We start from the raw sequence: 22,115 nt of genomic DNA on the forward strand, positions 1-22,115 counted from the left end.
TTTTCTGATGTATTGATCATTTCTTTCCTGCTACTTTTTATTATACTTGAATGGAGTGACTGTAACACCCAATAATTTCTCCCAGGGATTAATAAAATATTCTGATTCTGGAAACTGTACAATCCTTGAAGTTGCAAAATAAATGGGTGAGAGATATCAACAAACTACTGCCTGTTTCATCATTTTATGGATTAATTTAATTACCCGATGAAGTGTAACTGATAACAGTGGTCATTAAATAGAATATGTGTATGGCCTGTAAAAGTACATCTGTGTTTTTCTTTGCTCTTTGTTTCAACTTGGTCATCTTTTTGTGTTTGTTTCAGGCTCAGTGGTATCATCAGGGTGGTGAACCTCTGGGGCGATCATGGCAGAAAGGCGATGTGGTGGGTTGCTTGGTGGACATGGATGAATGCACTATGATGGTCACGCTCAATGGAGAGCTTCTGTTTAATGACAGAGGTTCAGAACTGGCTGCCAAGGACTTTGAGATCAAAGATGGTCTGAATAAGTTTTTGTCTTTGTATCAGTGTTTCGCATGTACATTAAATATAAACCAAATACATTCTTTTGGTGTTAAATTCATCTGTTTTATCTGAATTTTAAAACACTGAAAATGTACTTTTCTGTGTTTTTTCCACTGTCTGTCTTTTTCATGTATCTTAGGGTTGCTGCCTGTTATCGCTCTTGGGGTGAACCAGAGGGGGAGATTAAACCTTGGTCGTCATGTTGACTCTCTGCAGTATTTTTCCGTGTGTGGATTACAGGAGGGCTACAAGCCTTTTGCTATTAACATGGCCAGAGACCCGACCCTGTGGATGAGTTGGAGGCAGCCACAGTTTGCCTCCGTAAAGCCTGATGATCATAACATACTGGTTAGTGTGAAATAGTCCCTGGTTCATTTTTTGCCAAATTTAAACTATATTTAAATATTTAAAAAAAAATATTAACAAGATTAATGCAGTTTTACTCATTGACCTATGACTGGATCTGGACAGAGTTTGTTTTTGCTTGTGTTAAGCAGTGAGTGTGGTTATTTATGTTTCAGAATAGTAACTACTGTGAAACAATCAGGAAAATTGTATTTTATTTCTCAGATTGATTCCTTTGTTCTAACTAATGCCATTAAATTCACTGTCTGTTTCTGCGTGAGCACAGCAAAGCTTTCTGCTGCAGACCATTAGCTGTATTTAACACAAATTATGAGTAACTTACATGACACTGCTGCCATATATGGACTTATATGTGGTTGTTGCAGAATATACAAAGTTCTGTATTATAGTAACATGACACACCGGTTGTTTTTTGTGTAATATTACGAGCAGACTGGTCTCTCTCAGTAACTGGATGTATGTAAAGGAGAACTGTTTCTACAGAATGAAAAATATTCATCAATCTGAACTCTGAGCACAATCTTTCCTTGTTCTTTTCTTTTTTCATATTTTCTCAGCTATTGTGGGCCTTTTTAAAATTCCATTGACATGTGTATATGGAACACCGTATAATTATTAGTTATTGTTGCTACTTAGTTATTTTACAAGTAGTGCTTTTAAACCATTATTTCTGATGGGTTTGGATAGAGGCACTGATTGCTCCCACTGTGTAGAAATGAAACAAAAATCCCTTTGTCACAGGAGCAGCCACATATGACAGATTCTGAACCTTGATTGTCTTCAATTTTTTAAATTTAATGTCATATTTTATATCTGTGTCAATCCCTTGCTTTTATAACATCATGTAACCTATTGAAAGCTAATAAGTCTCTTGAAATATTCCTAATAAGACTGAAATCACCTTTGGAAATGGTTGTTTTGGATGTGTACCTTGAATTTTCAGTTTGGCTGAAATTTCCAGGAGAAACAAGCCCATCTTTAACCTATACTGCAACTGGCCACCAGGGGGAGATAAACATCTTCTGGCTTCACATTTGAGAAGCTATCACTGTGTCCTTCTGTGTGCAATGAAACCATTCATTGAACCATCCAGTAATATATAACACATACAGGTCTTTATGGATTCATTGGAAGTCTGTAGAGAATTTGTGTTTGGTTGAAAAAAATGTGTTTAAACAATTTAGATTGAATTACACTTCCTGAGAGGTGATTCTACATTACTTTGGGATTCAATCATTCATTCAATCAAGCTTCAGCTGTGATAAGAAAATGAGATTCTTTCAAAATTGACAAAATGACAGCCCTTTTGTGAATATGTATTTAGATTAAAGCTTTTTGAGAACTCAGAGCAACTTTTTGAGCAGGATAATTTTGACACCAAGTGAATCACTAATTGTGATAATCTTATTCAAGGTGACTCGAGTCAGTAGTTCAGTGGATTCTTTATCCAGCCTGAGGGTCTCCCAGCAGTCTTTTGCACACCAGGGTGGAAGCAGTGAGATGGGGTTTTACCGCCTCAGCATGTTTGTTGAATGTGCGTCTTTCCTCACAACCCCGATGGGAGCAATACTTCCAGTCGCCTCCAACACATTCTCTCCAGGTCTGAGCAATGTTTGATCACACTTTATCAATAAATATCATTCAGATTTTTAAAGCTTCACAAGGGTTTTCTTGTTCACCTTTAGCTGAAGTGGTATTAGCTTTGTCTCGATGATGCAAGATGTTCAAACCACAGAGCTATATGAAGATTAAAAAGTAGAAGCAATTAGTGTGTGAGATTTGTGTAGCTATTCTCCAGATTATTCCAGATTAGTCATCTTCTAGTGCCACGACCTTGATAAATTGTAAGGCTTGAGTGTCCCAGGGGTCTTGATATAATTAATGCCTGTTGTCCTTTTAGGAAGGAAAGAACAGGAGGAGATGGACTCTGACTTTGAAGTGCTGATGAAGTCAGCCCATGGCTTCAGTGGTCCAAGAGATGACCTCGACCATAAAGACCACAGCCATGACAAAACATCTAAACTGAAACAGCGGTAGGTTGTAGATGCATAAGACGGTTGTAAATAACATAGTAGTATGTAAGTAGTAAATAAACTAGTATCAGTGAACACTAAATAAAGAATATATTCAGTTGAAGGCATTTTTATTATAAATATATGTTTGTCTATTTGTGATTATGTTCTGTTAGATTCATGTTGAAGAGGACTAAACCAGGTTTGGTCAGCAGCAATTCATCTACCCGGCTTCTAGAGGATGTAGTAGTTGACAAAGACAACCCTGATCATCTTGTCCAGAGCACTAAAGTAAGTATTTATTCATACTTTGACACTCTGCGTGCAGAATGCAGTTAAAAAGTTTCAGTACACCTAGTCATGAAAAGCAGGGTACTGCAGTTTATTTAAAAATTATAAATAAAAAAAATTCTACCTGATATTTTATCAACTTAAGTTACGTTTTGAACATTAAGCTTTCTATTCATGTACACTATATATTGATGTTTATATCTGAAATCAGCATGAACAGGGCATCTTATGAGCTGTAGCCATGATGTGTACCAATATTTTTGTCAATATAGTTTATAAATATCAATATTTCCTTTAAGTTTAATAGGAGATTGTACTTCCTAAGTGAGATACAAAGAAAGTAGATGGTTAGTTGTAGTAGGAAATAATTATTTACAGTCAGTGCATGAAAAATATTTCAGAAATTTAGAGGTAGAATATTTTAACTCAGTCATGGATTTAAAAAAAAACAAAACGAAAACTAAATGTTGAGAGAAACGAAGTAAAAATCTCCATCTCTGAGCCATTTTGGAAGCAAAGATAACAATTTAAACAAAACTAACCCATGTAATGATAGTCATCACAGTATAAAACTACATTATGACATTTGTCATTACTTTTTTGTTGGCCAGACTCCTGTTAGAAAAGAAACACCTCAATTAATGTGTATGAATACTTTTGTCCATATGGTGTGTTTTTAGCTGTACAGTAATAAGAAAACTGAGTACTTTGGATAGCTTTTTTTCCCTTTTTTTTTTAAAGTTTTGCCAGCACAATGTGCTTCAGATCTCTATTCAAGGTTAAATAAAAATTCAGAGCAGTGAAACCAAATGACTGCTTTTTTTCAGTATTACTTCTCAGTGCGGGTACTGCCAGGCCAGGAGCCGTTCAATGTGTGGGTCGGCTGGGTGACGTCTGCTTTCCATCAGCATGACACAACGTTTGACATGGACAAGGTGCACACTGTGACGGTGACTCTGGGAGATGACAGTGGCAAAGTTCAGGAGAGGTCAGTATGTGATGGCACAGATGTGTGATGAGTCCAAATGTTAATGCCTTTGTTAAAGTCACCCCTTGAAACCATTTTTACAGTACAGCGTTCTTAATGAATTCAAGGTAAATCAAGTTAAATCATTGTTCCATAAGCATAGCCTTGCATGTTTTTGTGTTTTTTGTCGGCAGTGTGAAACGGAGTAACTGTTACATGGTGTGTGCTGGAGAGGCCACAGGTCTGTCTCAGAGCCGTAGAAGTGCAGGGCTGGAAATTGGGTGTTTAATAGACACAGGAACAGGACTGCTCACATTTACCTCCAATGGAGTAGATATGGCAACACTCTACCAGGTAGTTCACATTTTCACAGTACTTAGTATTTTTTTTGTTTGTTTGTTGTTTTCTGCAAATTGTAGAAAATTTTTATCAGAGTTCAATATATCCTCCCGTGTAGTATTTTTGTGTGTGAAGTGTCTTGTGATAATATTTTGACTGTTTCTACATAAATAAAACTCATCTGAAATTATCTGAATATAGACTTATTTATCTGCACCATTGCCCTTAAAGTTGGAATACAATGTTTTACGTCTACTCATGAAAGGATTGTGTCAATGTGATTTATTCTTGATAGATGAAGTGTAATTATGACTCAGTATGTAACCATGACACCTGGTCAAAGATGTGTTAAAAAAATAAAGATGTGTATAAACAGGAATGAAAAGAGGAATGTGTCTGAAAATAAAATTATTCCAACTTTATGGACAACAGTGTAATTACAGCATCTTACAAACAATGCAATAATTATTGAATTATGCACCTTGTTTTAATTTTTTATCTTTTACATATCCTTTATATTTTACAAATATTTCTTTTACTTTGTGGTACAGATTTGGCCTTGTGTATGGGCATATTTTGAGTATTTTTGACTATATATTTTCACAAAAATTTCATGTGATAGTTTTTTAAATATAATCTTTTTTACCTATTCTGTTCTGTTCTATTCTGTTGTATTCTGAGATGCTACTTTTTCACCACCATTCAGGTAGAGGCCAGTACAAAGCTGTTTCCTGCTGTATTTGTCAAGCCCACTACAAGCAACATGTTCCAGTTTGAACTGGGACGTATTAGGGTAACGTAACTTCATATTAACCCTGCCACCGACTACTGAAGAAGGTTTTAGAGAGATCAGATTAAATGATTGATTGGGCCGCAGGATTAAATGATGAATAATGTATAATTCAATGTGTTAAAGTCTTTCTTTAACGCACACTTTTTAGATCTGCTCTGCACTTTCTGAATATTTGCTCTGTCTTTCATTAAAACCTGTATTTGTCTTCTCATTTCAGAATGTAATGCCATTATGTGCAGGCTTACTTCGTAGCCAGAGGAGGAATACCACACCTCAATGCCCACCAAGGATTCAGGTTCAACAACTATGTCCAGTTTCATGGACCCGTGTACCAGAGTGTGCATTAAAGGTGTCGGTAGACCGGCCAGATGACCGTCATGGATGGAGGGTTCAGTGCTCAGAGCCCTTACAAGTTATGTCGCTTCACATCCCAGATGAAAACAGGTCAGAGAGCAGCAATAAACATGTGTTCTAGGAAGTGCAATGTTTGTACAGAATTGAAGTTAAACACTGTTAGCATTCTACTGTATGTGTCCCACCAATATGAGCGGAACAGAAATCTTCTCTGTTTAACATTTTCAAGGTTTCTGTTAGTCCTTAAATTATCCAGTCATTTCAGTGTGTTAAAATATCAAATGATTTTAGCATCTCTTAAAAATGTATTGGGTCTTAAATATTAAACATTACTTTTACAAAGTTTCATTAACTGCAGTCAGTTTCTCAAAATATTTCCCTATAAAGTTTTTCTTCTTTAAAAGTTACTTTATCTTATATGGGAATGTCATTGAGATTGGTCTCAAGGAGAGGGATAATAGTGCTTGTTTGAAAATGAAGCCTGCTGGATGTTGTGCAAGAAAATGATCAAATAGAAATGTTGAGGATTAAGGCAATATAGCCTAAGGAAAGGTCATATAAACCCATTACACGTACCCACAAATAATTCTGGGACAAATTTTCCTTCACATTGTACTTTACTTTTACCAGTACAGATATGAAAAATGTCTTAAGTTGCATTCCTTGTTGAAACCTGCAGAAACCTTGATTATCACTACACTTTCTAATTCAGATTTTTTTTTTTTTTTGCTGAATTTATGTCAAATTTAGCTCATCTTGTGTTTCACTGTATTTTTGACGTCCACATAGAGTGCCATATGCCGTTCCTAGTCACCTTTCATCTGGTAATACCTCAATTAACCACCAGTTCACCTTTTAATGACATGTCTAGGTCTGTTGACATTTTGGAGCTGTCAGAGCTGAATGACCTCTTGACCTTTCAACACCACACCCTCCTCCTCTACTGCTCTCTGTGCGCCCTTGGCAACACCAGGGTTTGCCATGTACTTTGCAGCCATGTGGACCAGTCCCAGCTCTTTCATGCTATTCAGAATCCCCACCTCCCTGGCCCACTCCGTTCTGCTTTTTACCAGCTGCTCATTCAGGTATTGCTTGTTTGAGTTACGTTACAACTGAAACGCAATAGTGTCAGAAAAAGTTCAAATAGTAGATATAAACCTAATGTTGTTACTGTTTTTATTCTGCAGGTTCATCTCAGTAGTCACACCACAGCATGTTTCATGATGAACCATGAATATATTGTACCTATGACGGAGCAGACTAAAAAAATCTCCCTCTACCTCGGTCCTGTCAATGGTAAAAGTATCCCTAGCACTGGTCTTAGCACATCTCTTAAACCACAGATGCATTTCTCCACTCCTTGTTTTGTGAGAAGTGATGAGACGGCAGGAGAAAATGGAGTTGAAATAGCCTGTACTGACAGCCCTGAAATCCCTCTGGGTGAATTGATGAACCTGACTGTGGAGATGCTGACTGCGGGAGTGTGGGCTTTGGGTCAGGGTGTGAGGGACCCTGTAGGGGGCAGCATTGAGCTACTGCTGGTTCCACTAATTAGACTGTTTTATACCCTGCTCGTGATGGGGATATTTGAGGATGAGGACCTGAGGATAGTTCTAAGGCTGTTAGAGCCTCAAGTCTTTTCTCACGACACTCAAACCCCTGATGAGAAAGAGGAAGAGGAGGATAGCCATAATGGGAACGACTGCAAAATCTTAGATGGGAAAAAAGACTGTGTTCCTAATCCAGGACTACTCCAAATGAAGCTCCCAGAAGCTGTCAAACTTGAGGTAAACCGACTGACTTTTTTCTTTGCAGTCCAATTTGTGAAATGGTGCTTCTTTTCAGATGTTGAGCTGTTCACTTTCTACTGGATGAATAACACAGTTTCCCTTTCCAGCTCTGTCATCTGCTGTCTTACCTGTGCGATTGCCAAGTTCGCCACAGGGTAGAAGCTGTTGTGGCCTTTTCTGACAGTTTTGTGGGACAGCTGCAAGAGAACCAAAGATTTCGCTACAACCAGGTCATGGAGGCGCTCAACATGTCTGCTGCCCTCACAGCCCGAAAGACCAAGGAGTTCCGCTCACCTCCACAAGAGCAGGTTAATGAGGATACCAGCAGGGAGCACAAATGCTTAAATGCTGAATCCTATGCCATTATTAGATAGATTATTAAACATATATTTATTCAGCATATGGCTGGATTCGTAGCACTATTTATTGGTTCTTTTAATCTTCAGTGCTTAGTCAATGGCTGTTAGACTGTCATCTGTAACATGTCTTCAGGTCAACATGCTGCTGAGCTTCAAAGAATATGTGCAACAGGAGAATTGTCCCTGTCCAGTGGAGATCAGACAGCTCTTGCAAGACTTTCATCACCTGCTCAGCACTCACTGTGGTGTGAACACATGCTAAAGCTCAATTTTTTATTGATTTATCTTATTGTAAAACTATTTAAAAAGCCATAAAAACATTTAATATGATTACTATTGAAAACTGTGTTTGTTTATTTATTTATTTATTTGCAGGCATCGAGTTGGACAGTGAAGCAGAGGATGAAGAGGATGTTAAGATATCTATAAAAAATCGACTCGCCAGTTTGGTGGTTAAATTCACTGAACTGAGGAAAACAGCCGTGCAAATAGAGCAGTGTGAAGCCCAGAGCCCTAGTAAGTCTTGCTCTGCCAATTGTGGCTGGTCCATTAAAATCATCTCATAATTTCTTCCCTACACTTTCTGATTATCAGATTCAATATTTAGCACTTCAACAGCAGTCAGTACTTTTTTTTTATCCAATGTCCAATAATATGATTTTAAAATGAGCTAATTAGGCTCAGATGCAGCTCTTTCTGTTGTCACCACTCTGTGGGATGAGGATTAACCCTTTTTTCTGCACCACAACCTGGTCCTACTGATTTAAAATGACTGTTTCCTGCATCTATTAATTAAAATGTTCAATTAAAGCTGCAGGAGCTCAAATCAGGGGGTAAAAAGCCAGAGTTTGAAAATACATATTTGACCATGGCAGCTCATAATGCAGCCCAAAATAAAAGTAGAGAGTAAAATAGTAGAATCTTTTGCATATCACAGAATCTGAGCAGCAATTGGTTATTACAGCTGTCAAACACATATTTAACCCTTAAAGACCAAAAACTTTTTGTATCTCAAACCTGTTTTTTTTTCAGTCAGCATCAGTGTTAAACCTTGTGATCCAAGAGAATCCACTCTGCTGTCAGTTTCAAATTTATTTTTTTTTTAAATATACAAAATAAAACCACCAAATTAGTTCTTCTCTACATCTTACCCTTCCTAAGTGATTTTATACCCCTTTATAATAATAGTTTTCTTTAATTTTTTTCTATATAAACAGGCATTTTGCTATATTTAATTAACTGAGCATGTAGATGTTAATAAAACTAAATGTTATTTTACCAAAACAGAGAAAACAGAAGTAAAAGTTATTAACTGAATTCTAAAAACCAGCATCTACATGAGTTTTATCAATGATTCAAGATTGCAGAACATGTTGGTGTTTCCAAGTTCATTACAGAGTCTCTGAACTGAACAGAATCTCTGAAAAGCGCAGAAACTGTATTTTTAATTGAATTATGCAAGTGTAATGATAGCATTAGTGGTTCCAAAGTTATTGAACATTGTATAATAAATAATTTTCGATGTACGTGACTGTTAAGGCCTTTGAGCGTTGACTCCTCTACCCAGTTGAAAACTCCTGAGATGAGACAAACATCTGTGTCACATTGTAGGTTTTCTACAGCTTGAAAACACAGGCCAAGACTTGATGCAGGAGAAGGTAATTGTGGAGTTTTTTGTCCAAAGAAGTGAAAAAAATAAGCACTGCACCTGTAAGTTCTTAAGATGTACTGATAGAAGCTGTCTGCACTTGTTTTTGGACAATGCTGAAACATTCTTTTTGAATTAAACAGGTGCTTCAGGGTATTTGAGCAGAGTTTTGTGTTGAAATGTGTGCTATTCTAAATTATTCTAAATGTTTTAATTTTTACTGCTAATTATTGGTTCCAAGTACTGGTTGGTGCTGTCCTTCATTACTGATTACAAATGAATTTTAGTCGGCCCTTTATACAGGGATTGTACATTACTTTAATCACTTCCTTTTACTAAATTTTACTCATTCTTTTTAGTGTCTCTTATGAAGCTGATCTCAGAGACAATGGTTCACTGGGCTCAAGAGGCAAAGATAGAGGATGCAGAGCTGGTTAGAGCCATTTTCTCGTTGCTGCACCGCCAGTATCAGGGCCTGTGTGGCCAAATGGGAGAACCTCTGTCCAGAGCGTATACCATCAGTCAAGCCTCGGTGGAGGACACCTCAGCTCTCCTCTCTTCTCTGTGTCAAATTCGTTCCCTCCTCAGTGTCCGCATGGGTAAAGAAGAGGAGAAACTGATGATCAGAATACTAGGGTAGGATGGAGTCTACACAGTATACCTTTAAAAGTCCTCTGTTTTATATCTGTTCTCTTGTTTTGTCATATCTTATCCTCTGGATATTCTCTTGAAATCCAACAATGACAGTGAGTTTCACAGCTTTACAAAATAAAAATTAAAAAAAAAAAAAATACTGAACATTCCATAAAAAACAATATATATACTGTATGTTTGAAAATACTCTTGCATTCAATCCAATCCAGACAATCATATAATGTAAAAAGCCAAAACTTTTACTTTCCTGGATCCAAGGAGGATTTTTTTATATATATTTATTTTTTACTAATAGAGACATCATGAACAACAAAGTTTTTTACCAACATCCTAATCTCATGAGGGCATTGGGGATGCATGAGACAGTTATGGAGGTGATGGTCAATGTTCTGGGTGAAGGACAGTCAAAGGTGAGAGAAATAGTAACATAATTTAGCAAATACTCAGAACAAAAAATGTTTCCTATTCATATTAAGCTTTTTTTTCCACCAGGAGATTATGTTTCCCAAGATGGTGGCCAGCTGTTGTCGTTTCCTGTGCTATTTTTGTCGTATCAGTCGTCATAATCAGGGAGCCCTGTTTGACCACCTCAGCTATCTGCTTGAAAACAGCAGCGTTGGATTAGGTAAATGTCACTTCTGTGTGTCTGCTTGTCCATGTACGAATAAAAGAACTGTACAAAATGGCCACTTTTCAGGTCATGGATTATAATGACACTACTTGGATGGACCAACGGTATTGTCATTCTGAACTGGTTTTGCAGTTTACAATATTCTGCCAAAAACTTGCTGACAGAAATGAAATGATCAGATTTTTTTTGTGTTGCTAGAGCTCTTATTTATTTATTTATTTATTTAATATTCATGTCTCTGTCCTTTAGCTTCACCATCCATGCGTGGGGCTACTCCTCTGGACGTGGCAGCTGCTTCTGTGATGGACAATAATGAACTGGCCTTAGCGTTACAGGAGTCTGACCTACAGAAGGTAATTTGTATTCATATATGTAGATAGACTGGTAAATTGATTAACTTTCACTGCCTTTGTCTAATCTTAAATCTAATAAGTATGTTAACAGAGAAAAAATGCATTAACCCTTCACTTACTGAAATAATTTTCATTTTTGTACCCAATGACTCATGTTATCTGATCAGAGCTGGTAGTCCAATAAAATATATATGGATGACTTAAATTTACCATCTAGGTGGTTCAATACCTCGCCAGCTGTGGCATCCAGAGCTGCCCAATACTTCTTAGTAAAGGCTATCCTGATATCGGATGGAACCCAGTGGAGGGTGAACGGTATTTGGATTTCCTGCGTTTTGCTGTCTTCTGCAACGGTAAGCATTTACTTACCAAACCACAAATAGTATTCCAGTTTGAAGGACTGAACATTACAATTCTGCTTTCCATTTATCACCTGTTTGCACTAAAACGCTGTCATTTTGCTGAAATACAAATTAATCTGTTGATTCCTGAAAATGTTTGCCCTGATTTTTGAGGTGGTAGCACTAGTCTTGCATTTTAGAATTAAAATAAGGTCGCAAATGTACATCGTATTCATAAATATAACTTTTCTCTTATGAAGTAACTTGTGTCTACTCACCGTAGGTCCGGTACTATATTTTCCACAGTGAAAAAATAGCAAGAGTGTAATATAAAGTTAAAAAGCAACAGGAGGCAGCATCATTTCAAGCTTCCAATTAAATAAGCCATTTGCAGTAGAAGTAATTTACTCTCTAGTTTGTCTATTATTGATTTTCCTTCTCTGAAGCAGTGCCCAGAAGGCATCATTCAAATTGTCCTTGAGAGTGGTGAGAGGTAGCACAACGGTACTGGCTTGGCTTCGCACATGCCTCTCAGTGATTTCAACCACTCATATAGTTACCCTGTTATTAATTTATTGAGTTTTATTGCTACATTTTTTAATATTTCTGCAATTTTGACATAATTGTTCATCTACAAGTCATTTTCTTAAGTGAGACAAGTAAACAGTAGTATGACTTTAAGGTTCTCTTACACCAAGTCCACATTTTCAATCACAGAGGTCCCTCAGTGTTTTGTCTTCATGTTGTGTGTATTCTCTAAACCACAGGTGAGAGTGTAGAGGAGAATGCATATGTGGTTTTATGGCTGCTCATTCGTCGGCCTGAATGTTTTGGCCCTGCTTTGCGAGGTGATGGGGGAAACGGTCTCCTGGCTGCCATGGAGGAAGCCATCAGGATATCAGAGGACGACTCCATGGATGGACCCCACACCGCATACCACAGCAACAAAACACTGTCAGTCTAAAGATGGGTACTGGGAAGTGTTTTTGTACATGTGTGTAGGTTAAGTCCAAGATTCAGATGTCACATGTTAATTAATGGAGTTTGGAAACATGTTGGTGTTGTGCAATAACCTAATTCTTTTTTTTTTAAAAACTTGAATACAGTGCTGTAACATAATATTCTTATTTTTCCACACAGGATACGATATGACACGTTATACTAAATATAATTTTCCTTGGGCATAGTGTATGCTCCAACCAATAATATACAAATTAAAATACACTATAATAAGTACAGATCATAAGCAGTGCCTGATAGGTGGAGAACAACTGTATGGACACTTACTGCACAGGCTACATATTGCACAACTGTTAGGTCACTATTGCATCAATATTATTGCACTGAAAAACCATAAAAACATACGACCATAAAACCTGCAGTCTTTGCAAAATCTGCAATTCCTCTACAATTTCAAACTGTATTACAAATTTCCATAAAAAGAAAAACAAGCTAGCAGACTGGCATGAACACATCTAATTTAAGGTAATTCAACCTAAAATAAATGGAAAAATGTGATCAAATCTTGAAATAAGATAACTTGGTATGTGATGTAAACTAATCAAGATGCCTCTAATGGCTTGTGACTTATATACACTGATACACACTGATAAAATACATTGTTTTTCAATTAAATTACTACTTTTTAATGTGATTCCTGATTTTTTTGTGCTACTTTTTTTGTTAAGTGTTGTCAATCAGGAGCCATTTATACATCAAAATTCTAGTTGCACACTGGTAGTAATAGTGCTCATCTACTTCAGTTAAAATTTCATACCAGTGTTTTCTTGTTCAGCACACGCTTGTGACTCTAATGACTGTTACCTGATACAGAGATGCTGTCCAGGACAGTGATGATGACCTCATTCACATGGGACACGCCATCATGACCTTCTACTCAGCCCTTATCGACCTACTGGGCCGCTGTGCCCCAGAGATGCACGTGAGTGTTTTCCCCAAAGTAAAATAGATATAAAATAAAAATTTTTAAAAAGTTAAAATAAACACATATTAGAAATTTTGTGTCTGTTCTTCAGTTAATTCAAGCCGGCAAAGGTGAAGCCATCCGTATCCGGGCCATTCTGAGGTCACTCATCCCTATTCAGGACCTTGAGGGCGTCATCAGCATACCCTTTCAAATCCCTTCAGTATCTAAAGGTCACATCAGCCTGCAGCTTTACTAGTTGTCACTGTAATAATTTCAGCATGTCACTACATAGAAACATGAACTGCCATCTGTGGCCAGTCTGAAATTAAACTTTGAAGCTCTATATCAACATACAAAGGTTATCTTGTGATGACTTTTCATGCAGTTAAACATCCTAGTTAACACTGACACACTGTCCTTTTAACCTCTCTATACAGATGGGGTTGTAGATGAGCCTGATCTATCGACATTGTTCTGTCCAGACCACAAGGCAGCTACAGTTCTTTTTCTGGATCGGGTTTACGGCATAGAGAACCAGAACTTCCTCCTCCATTTATTAGAAGTTGGATTCCTGCCTGACCTTCAAACAGCCGTTTCTCTTGACACTGTGAGCAGAAACAACTATATATTATTGCCCTGGTCACGTTCTGAGGAAATCAACAATTTATAAGTGACCTGTAACTTACTACTGATCCAACCTGTTTTCTAATAGATACTTGTTGTGGGCATCCATCTGTGTAGTATGTTGTTGTTGTTGTTTTGGTCTCTTTAATTAGTCGCTCTTCATTCTAATTTATATAAGTATACTCTACTGTTTATTGCAGGCTGATCTGGGATCAACTGACATGGCTCTGGCCCTTAACAGATACTTGTGTACAGCTGTGCTTCCCCTGCTCACCAAATGTTCAGCCCTCTTCTGCGGTTTGGAGGACCATGCCCTGCTGGTGGATTCCCTAATCCAAGCAATCTACTGCCTTTCAAGGGCTTTCAGTTTGACTAAAGCACAGAGAGACACTATTGAAGATTGTTTGTTGGCTCTATGCAGGTCAGTTTTAGTTTAGTATGTTAAAGGAATATATGGTGTCTTCTGCATTTATATTTATTGATTTATTAACGAGTTGCTGTCCTATTTCCGTGTTTTTGTCGCTGAGTTTTTGTATTACTATCAGACGATTAGAACTAAATATTCATATGTTACAGGCCTCAGTGTCATGTCATAGATCATTGAATTAGCAATAGCAAATTACACATAGATTTAATACAGATACAGACATGTCAGAGCTCATAACGCCTCTCATTAAATTCACTTAATTAGTGTTAAATACGTCTGTTCCCAAATTCAGATATCATCCCCCAAATTTAATAAAAAAATGTGAGAAATTTAATTTCAAACCGTGGCTTTGGCATTATTTATCTGAGTCAGTCTTCCGAGACATGCTTATCACCAATAGCATCATTTAATGTGCATGTTTGTTGTTCAGTCACGCAGTTCTGCCCATATGACTCATTCTATGATAAATTCTCATCCGTGTCCTCAGTAAACTCCAACCATCTATGATGCAGCCTCTTCTTCGACGACTCATCTTTGACATTCCCCATTTGGTAGACACCAGTGAGATGGAGCTAAAGGTGGCTGCTTGTTTTATGCATGAAGTTATATAGAGCACCAGGTTGAAAGGATCAGTTTTGTTGACTGATTGTATGTTTTTTGCACCAGTTGCTGACCAGTCACTATGAGCAGAGGTGGAAGTACTACTCAGTCATTGGAGGGAAGGCAGATTTGTGCTCTGAAGAGGAGCAACATTTGTCCAGAAAGTTGTTTTGGAGCGTGTTCAATGCCTTGAAGAAAAAGGTAAATCATTCGCATACCAGATTTAATCAAAAGATTTTTATTAATAATTTTAGCACACACACACACACACACACACACACAAAAACACCTATGCGCATTTTGTTTTTGACAAGTTGATGGGAGCACAAGCCTATCACTGATTCATTCTCTCCTTTCTTATTTCATCGTCTTCAAACTATTTTAGAGGTAACAGCAAGATTAATATTTCATGTATTTTGGAAGTGGAAGAGAGTTCCCATTCCCCACTTTTATCTCGACCCATTCAAGAGAAAACTGTTGATTTTTCATCTACTATGAAAAAGCCCACCATTAAGCAGATTATAAAACATGAAAGACGTAATCAATAACTGACAGTAAGCTTGCAACAGCATATTTCTGACAGACTCTGGCCTGATTGATTCAGAACGTGAAAACATCAAACGGCTAGGTTCATGACTGCATATTGACAGTCATGTGGGAGAATTTCTGTAACAAGGAAACGTGGCTATGGAAGGTACATTTCATGCCAGGTAAATTTGTTATCCCATGTGATCAGACAGGTTATTGTTAGCTGTCTGCACTGGCTCCTCTCAAAAGCGTCCCCCTGTGCACAGTGTTCCAAATTATTATGCAAGTGACTGATCTGAAGGATCCATTTCAGTCGTTTCCATCATTTATCCTTTTACATCACTGGTATCAATCCCAGACAGGTATGTTTTTGTGAGTATAAGTGACTTTAATTAAACAGAAACTAACTTCGAAAGGTTCCTCCACATTATTAAGCACATCACAGTTCTCATTCAGTATGTGAAGGAAGAAAGATCTTTCTGAAGATAAAAAGCCCGAGATAGTCCAACGTCTTGCCAAAGGCGTGAAAATGCCTGATTTTTTATTTATTTATTTATTTTTTTACTCTGAGGCAAGATCATCAGACTCTGAAAAGATTTATGTGTTAGCACAGATGACAGAAGTTTTTGTCAGGGAAATTAAAACTATTAAGACGCAGCTATAAAAAAACTCCCTGTTGAGCCACAAGCAGGTATTTGGGGTCTCTTGAATCCCACGTTTCAGAGTTAGATCAATGGCATCACTGTAACATCTATTAATATTGTTAACATCCCACAAAAACTTAATTTCCCAAGCACATTTTAAAATTACATATGCAGTTATTTTCAAATAAATGCATGCATTCAAACAATGACTTATGACCTTTGTCAATATGTGGTGGTGTATTTACCTGTGTATGTATTTTCCTACTTACCTCTTGTTTTTCTGTGCCCATAAAGTTAGTGCAGTACCTTCAGCACTGTGCAGTGTACATGGATGGAACGATAGTAAACTGAAAGTGACTCCTTGATTCTGCTCCTCTCTCTTATGGCACTACTGCAGATTTACATATTGTACCACCACAAACCCAAGCTTGACAGTAAAAAAGCTACTGTCATGATTGAACTGCACAGCATGTAGCTACTGCTAGAAGGGCATGAATACACTTACTTTTGCATCTGAACTACTTACATATGTATTTGTAGGAGTTTGCATTTCAAAGTGCAAATTTTAGGGAGAGAGTATTTAAGTGAGTCCAACACCACCGTTTACAAAAGTTTGTGACTGTCAGTTTACTGCTAATTGCACCATTATGTAATGCTGATGAAAAACATGCCTCTAACCCAGTTGCGCCTGTCAGGACTGTGACAGTTTCTTATGGAGGAGGTGCTGCTGAGAAGAGAGAGAGCAAGTGGTAGAAGAGAGAGATTTTTGTCCATTTGTGTTCATTTATTTGAATGGTAGCACAAGGCGTTATCAAAACAGTCCACATTTTCACCTGTGTTGTTCATGAGATCAATATCGAAGTGCGCTGATATAACTTTACCAGGTTCAACAAGAAATCCAGCTCAGGTTTGACTTTCACATAAAGTCGTGAGGCTTCATGTAAAAAAAAAAAACATGACAAACAAGAGAACTACAGCTCAATAATTGCCATGTGTTTTACGGGCTATGAAGCGGATACAGACAGCGCACCACGTTTCCTCTGTATTACTCATATTACCATGTAGAATAACTGTATCTATCACTCAAATTTTGCTGTTCTGCAGAGAGAAAGACATGCATAAAACCTACATGTCATTAGCCTCATAGCACAATTGCCAAATTTATATTTTTGGCCAATTTGTGATACCTGCATGACTTTACTGTCCCAACACCGATGCTTCATTTTGCATCATTGGCTATATCTGGAAAAAAATATGCTATGAGGCTAATGATTTGTGTTTGCTGCACCCTCATAAGTTTTGCTCATTTACACTCTGTTTCTGCTAATTTGTGATGGTCCTGGTAGAGCAGGTCATTATTTAAATCTGTTATGCATTGGAGACACAACTCTGGGCAAAGCACGCAGAGACAGGGGTAAGCTCATACACATGTTATATGCCCTAGGACAGTATCATTGAGTTGTGTTATTGTGTGAGCGTAGAACATAACCACTGGGAAACAATCAGAAAATAAGCTTATCTTTCTGCTTCAGTGTATTGTAAGAAAAATTGCAGTGCTAAAATGCACTCTGCCTGTGAGGATTTTTTGGGAGAAAATGAAGTGTACAATTTTTTACTTTTTTGTGTGTGTTTTTGTGTGTGTCTTGAAAATGATAAACCATAGTATTTTTTCAAGTTCTTGAATGCTAGACTAGGTGGACAAATATTATTTAACATTTCTCAGTGCTTCCAGTCTTTGTTCTGTTGATATTTTAGTCCTTTGGGTTAAAGATTAACTTGCTCTTTTATCCTCGTAGGAAAATTTGATCTCTGCATTTTACTCATCCTAACACACACAGCACTTAACATTAGCCTTCCAGATCTTCATCAGCACTGTGGTCAAGGGCACTGACATGAAAATTAACCCATATGTACTTGTTTTTCATTTTGTTAATTGTTTTTCAGCTTCCTCTGACCCTGTAACAGTACTCCATAATGTCTTTTGTTGCTACCTTCTATCTTCACTCTCCATTCAGTATTAATTATTCCTCTTTCTTTTCCCATTCTACAGCCATATGAGCCACAGTTATTTCGACTGTGTGTCCAGTGCCTCGCTGCCGTGGCTAAAGCTTTGCCTCCTGATCACATGAATCCAAGCTCAGTGTCCCTGACAGAAAAGAAAGCCTCAATGGACACAGACGAAGACTTTGACCCCCAGCCTGTCGATACCTCCAAGTAAGACATCTACCAAAGATATTTATTAGCAAATGGTGATTTTAGATCATAGGTGTCAAACATGCTGCCCACGGGCCAAAACTGGCCCACCAAAGGGTCCAATCCGGCCCGTGGGATGAATTTGTGAAACACAAATATTAAACTGAAAATATTAATGGATCAGAATCATTTTAGTTCAGGTTTCACATTCAGACCAATTCAATTTCCAGTGGATCAGCACAGTAAAATACTACCATAATGACCAGTAAATAATAACAACTCCAAATTTTTCTTTTTGTTTCAGTGTAAAAATATATAAAATTGTTTACATTTACAAACTATCCTTTAAAGGGGTCATATTTTGCTAAACCCAATTTTATTAGTCTTGGGTACATTTATTTGTGTATTTGGACCCCAATAGTTCATAAAGTTTGAATTTGAACCCTCCAGGTGCTGCAAAGCTATCTTTATATTCATTTTGGCAAAAATTGAGTGGATTTCTACTACCTGTTTTAATTCCTGCTTAATTTGTTACGTCTATAACTAGTTACATCACAACATTTGCACATATAAGGCCAAGACTTCTGATAAACATTTCTCAGAGTATGCCATAATTTTTTGTCAGCAGCAGCGGTTGTAATCCATACTGAAAATATGTCCAAAGTTCGAGCCGATTACCTAAAATGTTCAGTTGTTGGTTGTATTAATGAATACAAGTGGCTGAACAGGACAGAAAGCATGGTCAACAACCTGGAGGGGGTGGTGTCATGTGCATTTAAAGGGCCAACGTTCAAAACGACCTTTCTGGTGTCAATACTCAGAAATAGGGCTGAAGATGGACCTGTGGAGTTGAATTAATGAGTAATTCAGACCCAAGCATAGCATTTAAAGTTTATGTAGACCACAGGGAAATGTTTTAAAATGCATAATTCCATTTAAAAAAGCAAAATAACACGTGGGACGTAATAATGTTAAAATTGCACTTATTTTACTTAAGATATAAGAGGTGGTTCGTGTTCACATTTATAAGGAAATTTTGGAAACATTTTCATAATGTAATTTTACTTTTTCACTGTTATTATTTTAGTGGTCTGGCCCTCTTGACATTATATTGGGCTGAATGTGTCCCCTGAACTAAAATGAGTTTGACACCCCTGTTCTAGATGATAACGTTTGGTAGAGAGATCTAAAAAGTATGTAATATTTACTGGGATGTGGATTGGGAAGTGTATTTTCTTATTCTTTATAAATGTATTCATATTGTTAGTCTATGCAGCAAAGCCGGTGAACTGATTTTCAATGTGTGTGTTTCTGAACTAGTGTGTCAGTGCCTGAGCGACTGGAGTTTGTTGTGAACAAATTTGCTGAACATACTCATGAAAAGTGGTCACTGCAGAAGGTACCATGGGAATTCTTCTTCTCTTTAAAAAGTGCCTCTCATTTTTTCCATTATGCAGTGTTAAAGTCGTCTGCATTGTGTTGATGTCTACATATTTTTCAATGTGTGTTTTTTTTAATGAATATGTGTGTTGTCTGTGTCAGTTTGCCAATGGCTGGGTTCATGGAGAGCAGCTATGCGAGAACTCAAAGGTTCACCCACTCCTCAAGCCATACAGGGCTCTCGCTGAGAAGGTACAATGAAAAGTCCATTTTTATAGTGAGTGTGTATGTGTGTGTGTTTCAGTCCAAGCGGCTGTGTATTGGGAAAAATGGTCTATGCAATACGTATAAAAGATTAAAATTGTTTTGTTCATGGCCTTGGAAATATTACATACTGCCTTTCTTGCGGAATGTGATGTTGAGAATGAGTAGCTGTTTTCAATTTCATCAGCACCATGTTTTATTATTAATTTGTATTAAAAATTCAGTCTGTAGTGTGTTTTCTTGTTATGTTACACTCTCATCTGTGTGTCTACTGCGTATTTTTGAGTTTCCAGGACAAAGAAGTCTATCGCTGGTCTATTAAAGAAACAATAAAGAGCATGCTGGCTTTTGGGTGGTCGATAGAAAGAACAAAAGAAGGAGATGTATTTGGAATGCATACATGTACACGGAGAGTTTCCCAGTCTGGACAGGTATGTGTAGTCTACATGTGGTAAGCACTGATGTACAGAAAGATTTAGTTAAAATTATTTTTGTAGTTATTGATGGGATGCACTAAAGTCATTTTTAATATTCAACACAAGATCTGTCACAGTTTAGATTGTATTCCACATTAACAAATGACAAACTTTGCAAACATAAAGTTACTGTTGCTGGTGTTAACATACTAGCGTAGAAGAAATATAAGTTCAGCATCAGACTTTATTATTTCACACACTGAGAGATGAGTTTGCATCTTTTTTTCAATCACTTCTTTTGTGTGAATTTCTGTGAATGTTGTTTCTTACAAGAGTGGGTGGTGATGCTGATTTCCTTCTAAATGAATGACAAGAGGTTAGAATTACTGAGCTGAGGTGAGCTACTCAGAATTTAATGTTTTGTATTTGGCAGATTCAAGGCCCCAGTAGCTCACTACTCACTCTAGTGATACAAAATGGTATTACAGCAAATCAGAGTTTGCCCTGTACATCCTCTCGAGATTCAGCAAAGCCTTTTTTTCCCTCTCTATAGGGGACAAGAGTTTCACAGATTTACTTAAAAAAGAAATCTGTAAAAAAAAAAAAAAACTGATGCATTAGTCTGTCCAATCAAGACAGTTATTTAATGGACAATAAAAAAAAAAAAAACTTGTATTTTCCTGGGTCTCAGGAAGACATAAAAATTTGAGATGGCGCCTCTGCTAAATCTCATGCCACCTTCAGCTCTTACAGAACTTGCATAAGAAATACTGTGCACTTCATGTAAAATGCTATTTCATAACAAGCATTGAACTCAGTATTTCTGTCACACACTAAGTGCAATACTGCTGAGTATTTGAGAGTGGCGCTGTATCTTAATGAACACTCTCAATTCTGTCTCAAACTCTCCAGGGTCTCATTAGCTAACAACATAGGAGGTTATGAAGTCCACTTGTACTTATGAGAGCTCAAAAACAATAACAGGGAGGCTCTGTAGACTGAGCCATGGTGGCACGTTTTATTGACTCACTGTTGTCACCTGCAACAGAGGTCGTGAGTTCATCCTCTGTTTTCCCCTTCACTATAGACGCACACTGCAACTAAAGTTGAATTTACTCATGACATTTCACAAGGTAACTCAATAAAACACCTTACACTAATAAAATATTGTAAACTGTTGGTACACTGGTGAAACATGTGGTGATAGTAGGGATTTTTCAGTGAAAACGGTTTTCTCCTGTGGCCAGAATAAGTGTCCTCCAGTTTTTCTGGAAGAAATGTTTTAATCACGCTGATTTGTTGTCCTTTAGCTCCTCTTTTTGTTTTTTTTACAAATAGCATTAAGGACACAGTTAGGAATTACAGAGGTAAATTAAAAAAAATGTCCAAAAAATGTATAATTATAAAGCAGCTGGAGGCAGTGTCCTCAGGTCATTACTTTGTCGCAGACAGTGAAAGAGCAGGATAATAACTTGCCTCTAAAGATAATGGTACTTTTGAATCTCAGAAATTTAAAAAAAAAGTTTAATGTTCTAATCCCTAAATGATTAATCTACTGTTTACTATTCCAGAACATTTTACTGGGGCTAAATTATCTAATTTGTACTGTTGTGTGCAACTGTTTACCTAATTGACATATTACTTTAGTGGCGTATAAATGCAAAGTGTATTTTCCAACCCACATTTG

At 37.2% G+C, this 22,115-nt stretch overlaps 1 protein-coding gene across 1 annotated transcript in view; it reads left to right on the forward strand.

Annotated features, from left to right (window-relative positions):
• ryr2b (ryanodine receptor 2b (cardiac)) overlaps window positions 1-22,115 on the forward strand; it is a 90,697-nt gene that overhangs the window by 30,841 nt on the left and 37,741 nt on the right. Inside the window, exons 27-56 of the mRNA XM_030156652.1 lie at window positions 327-501; window positions 667-875; window positions 2,307-2,493; window positions 2,794-2,926; window positions 3,082-3,196; window positions 4,024-4,184; window positions 4,358-4,517; window positions 5,209-5,295; window positions 5,513-5,739; window positions 6,521-6,734; window positions 6,837-7,436; window positions 7,547-7,747; window positions 7,932-8,043; window positions 8,174-8,314; window positions 9,806-10,082; window positions 10,396-10,510; window positions 10,593-10,725; window positions 10,981-11,084; window positions 11,302-11,437; window positions 12,193-12,366; window positions 13,261-13,367; window positions 13,462-13,582; window positions 13,790-13,959; window positions 14,177-14,397; window positions 14,891-14,981; window positions 15,070-15,204; window positions 18,226-18,389; window positions 19,689-19,767; window positions 19,911-20,000; window positions 20,306-20,443. Coding sequence (XP_030012512.1) covers window positions 327-501; window positions 667-875; window positions 2,307-2,493; window positions 2,794-2,926; window positions 3,082-3,196; window positions 4,024-4,184; window positions 4,358-4,517; window positions 5,209-5,295; window positions 5,513-5,739; window positions 6,521-6,734; window positions 6,837-7,436; window positions 7,547-7,747; window positions 7,932-8,043; window positions 8,174-8,314; window positions 9,806-10,082; window positions 10,396-10,510; window positions 10,593-10,725; window positions 10,981-11,084; window positions 11,302-11,437; window positions 12,193-12,366; window positions 13,261-13,367; window positions 13,462-13,582; window positions 13,790-13,959; window positions 14,177-14,397; window positions 14,891-14,981; window positions 15,070-15,204; window positions 18,226-18,389; window positions 19,689-19,767; window positions 19,911-20,000; window positions 20,306-20,443 — 4,977 coding nt within the window. The remainder of the gene's footprint in view (window positions 1-326; window positions 502-666; window positions 876-2,306; window positions 2,494-2,793; window positions 2,927-3,081; window positions 3,197-4,023; window positions 4,185-4,357; window positions 4,518-5,208; window positions 5,296-5,512; window positions 5,740-6,520; window positions 6,735-6,836; window positions 7,437-7,546; window positions 7,748-7,931; window positions 8,044-8,173; window positions 8,315-9,805; window positions 10,083-10,395; window positions 10,511-10,592; window positions 10,726-10,980; window positions 11,085-11,301; window positions 11,438-12,192; window positions 12,367-13,260; window positions 13,368-13,461; window positions 13,583-13,789; window positions 13,960-14,176; window positions 14,398-14,890; window positions 14,982-15,069; window positions 15,205-18,225; window positions 18,390-19,688; window positions 19,768-19,910; window positions 20,001-20,305; window positions 20,444-22,115) is intronic.

This window comes from Sphaeramia orbicularis, chromosome 15 (genome assembly GCF_902148855.1).
Source record: "Sphaeramia orbicularis chromosome 15, fSphaOr1.1, whole genome shotgun sequence".
NCBI lineage: Eukaryota > Metazoa > Chordata > Actinopteri > Kurtiformes > Apogonidae > Sphaeramia > Sphaeramia orbicularis.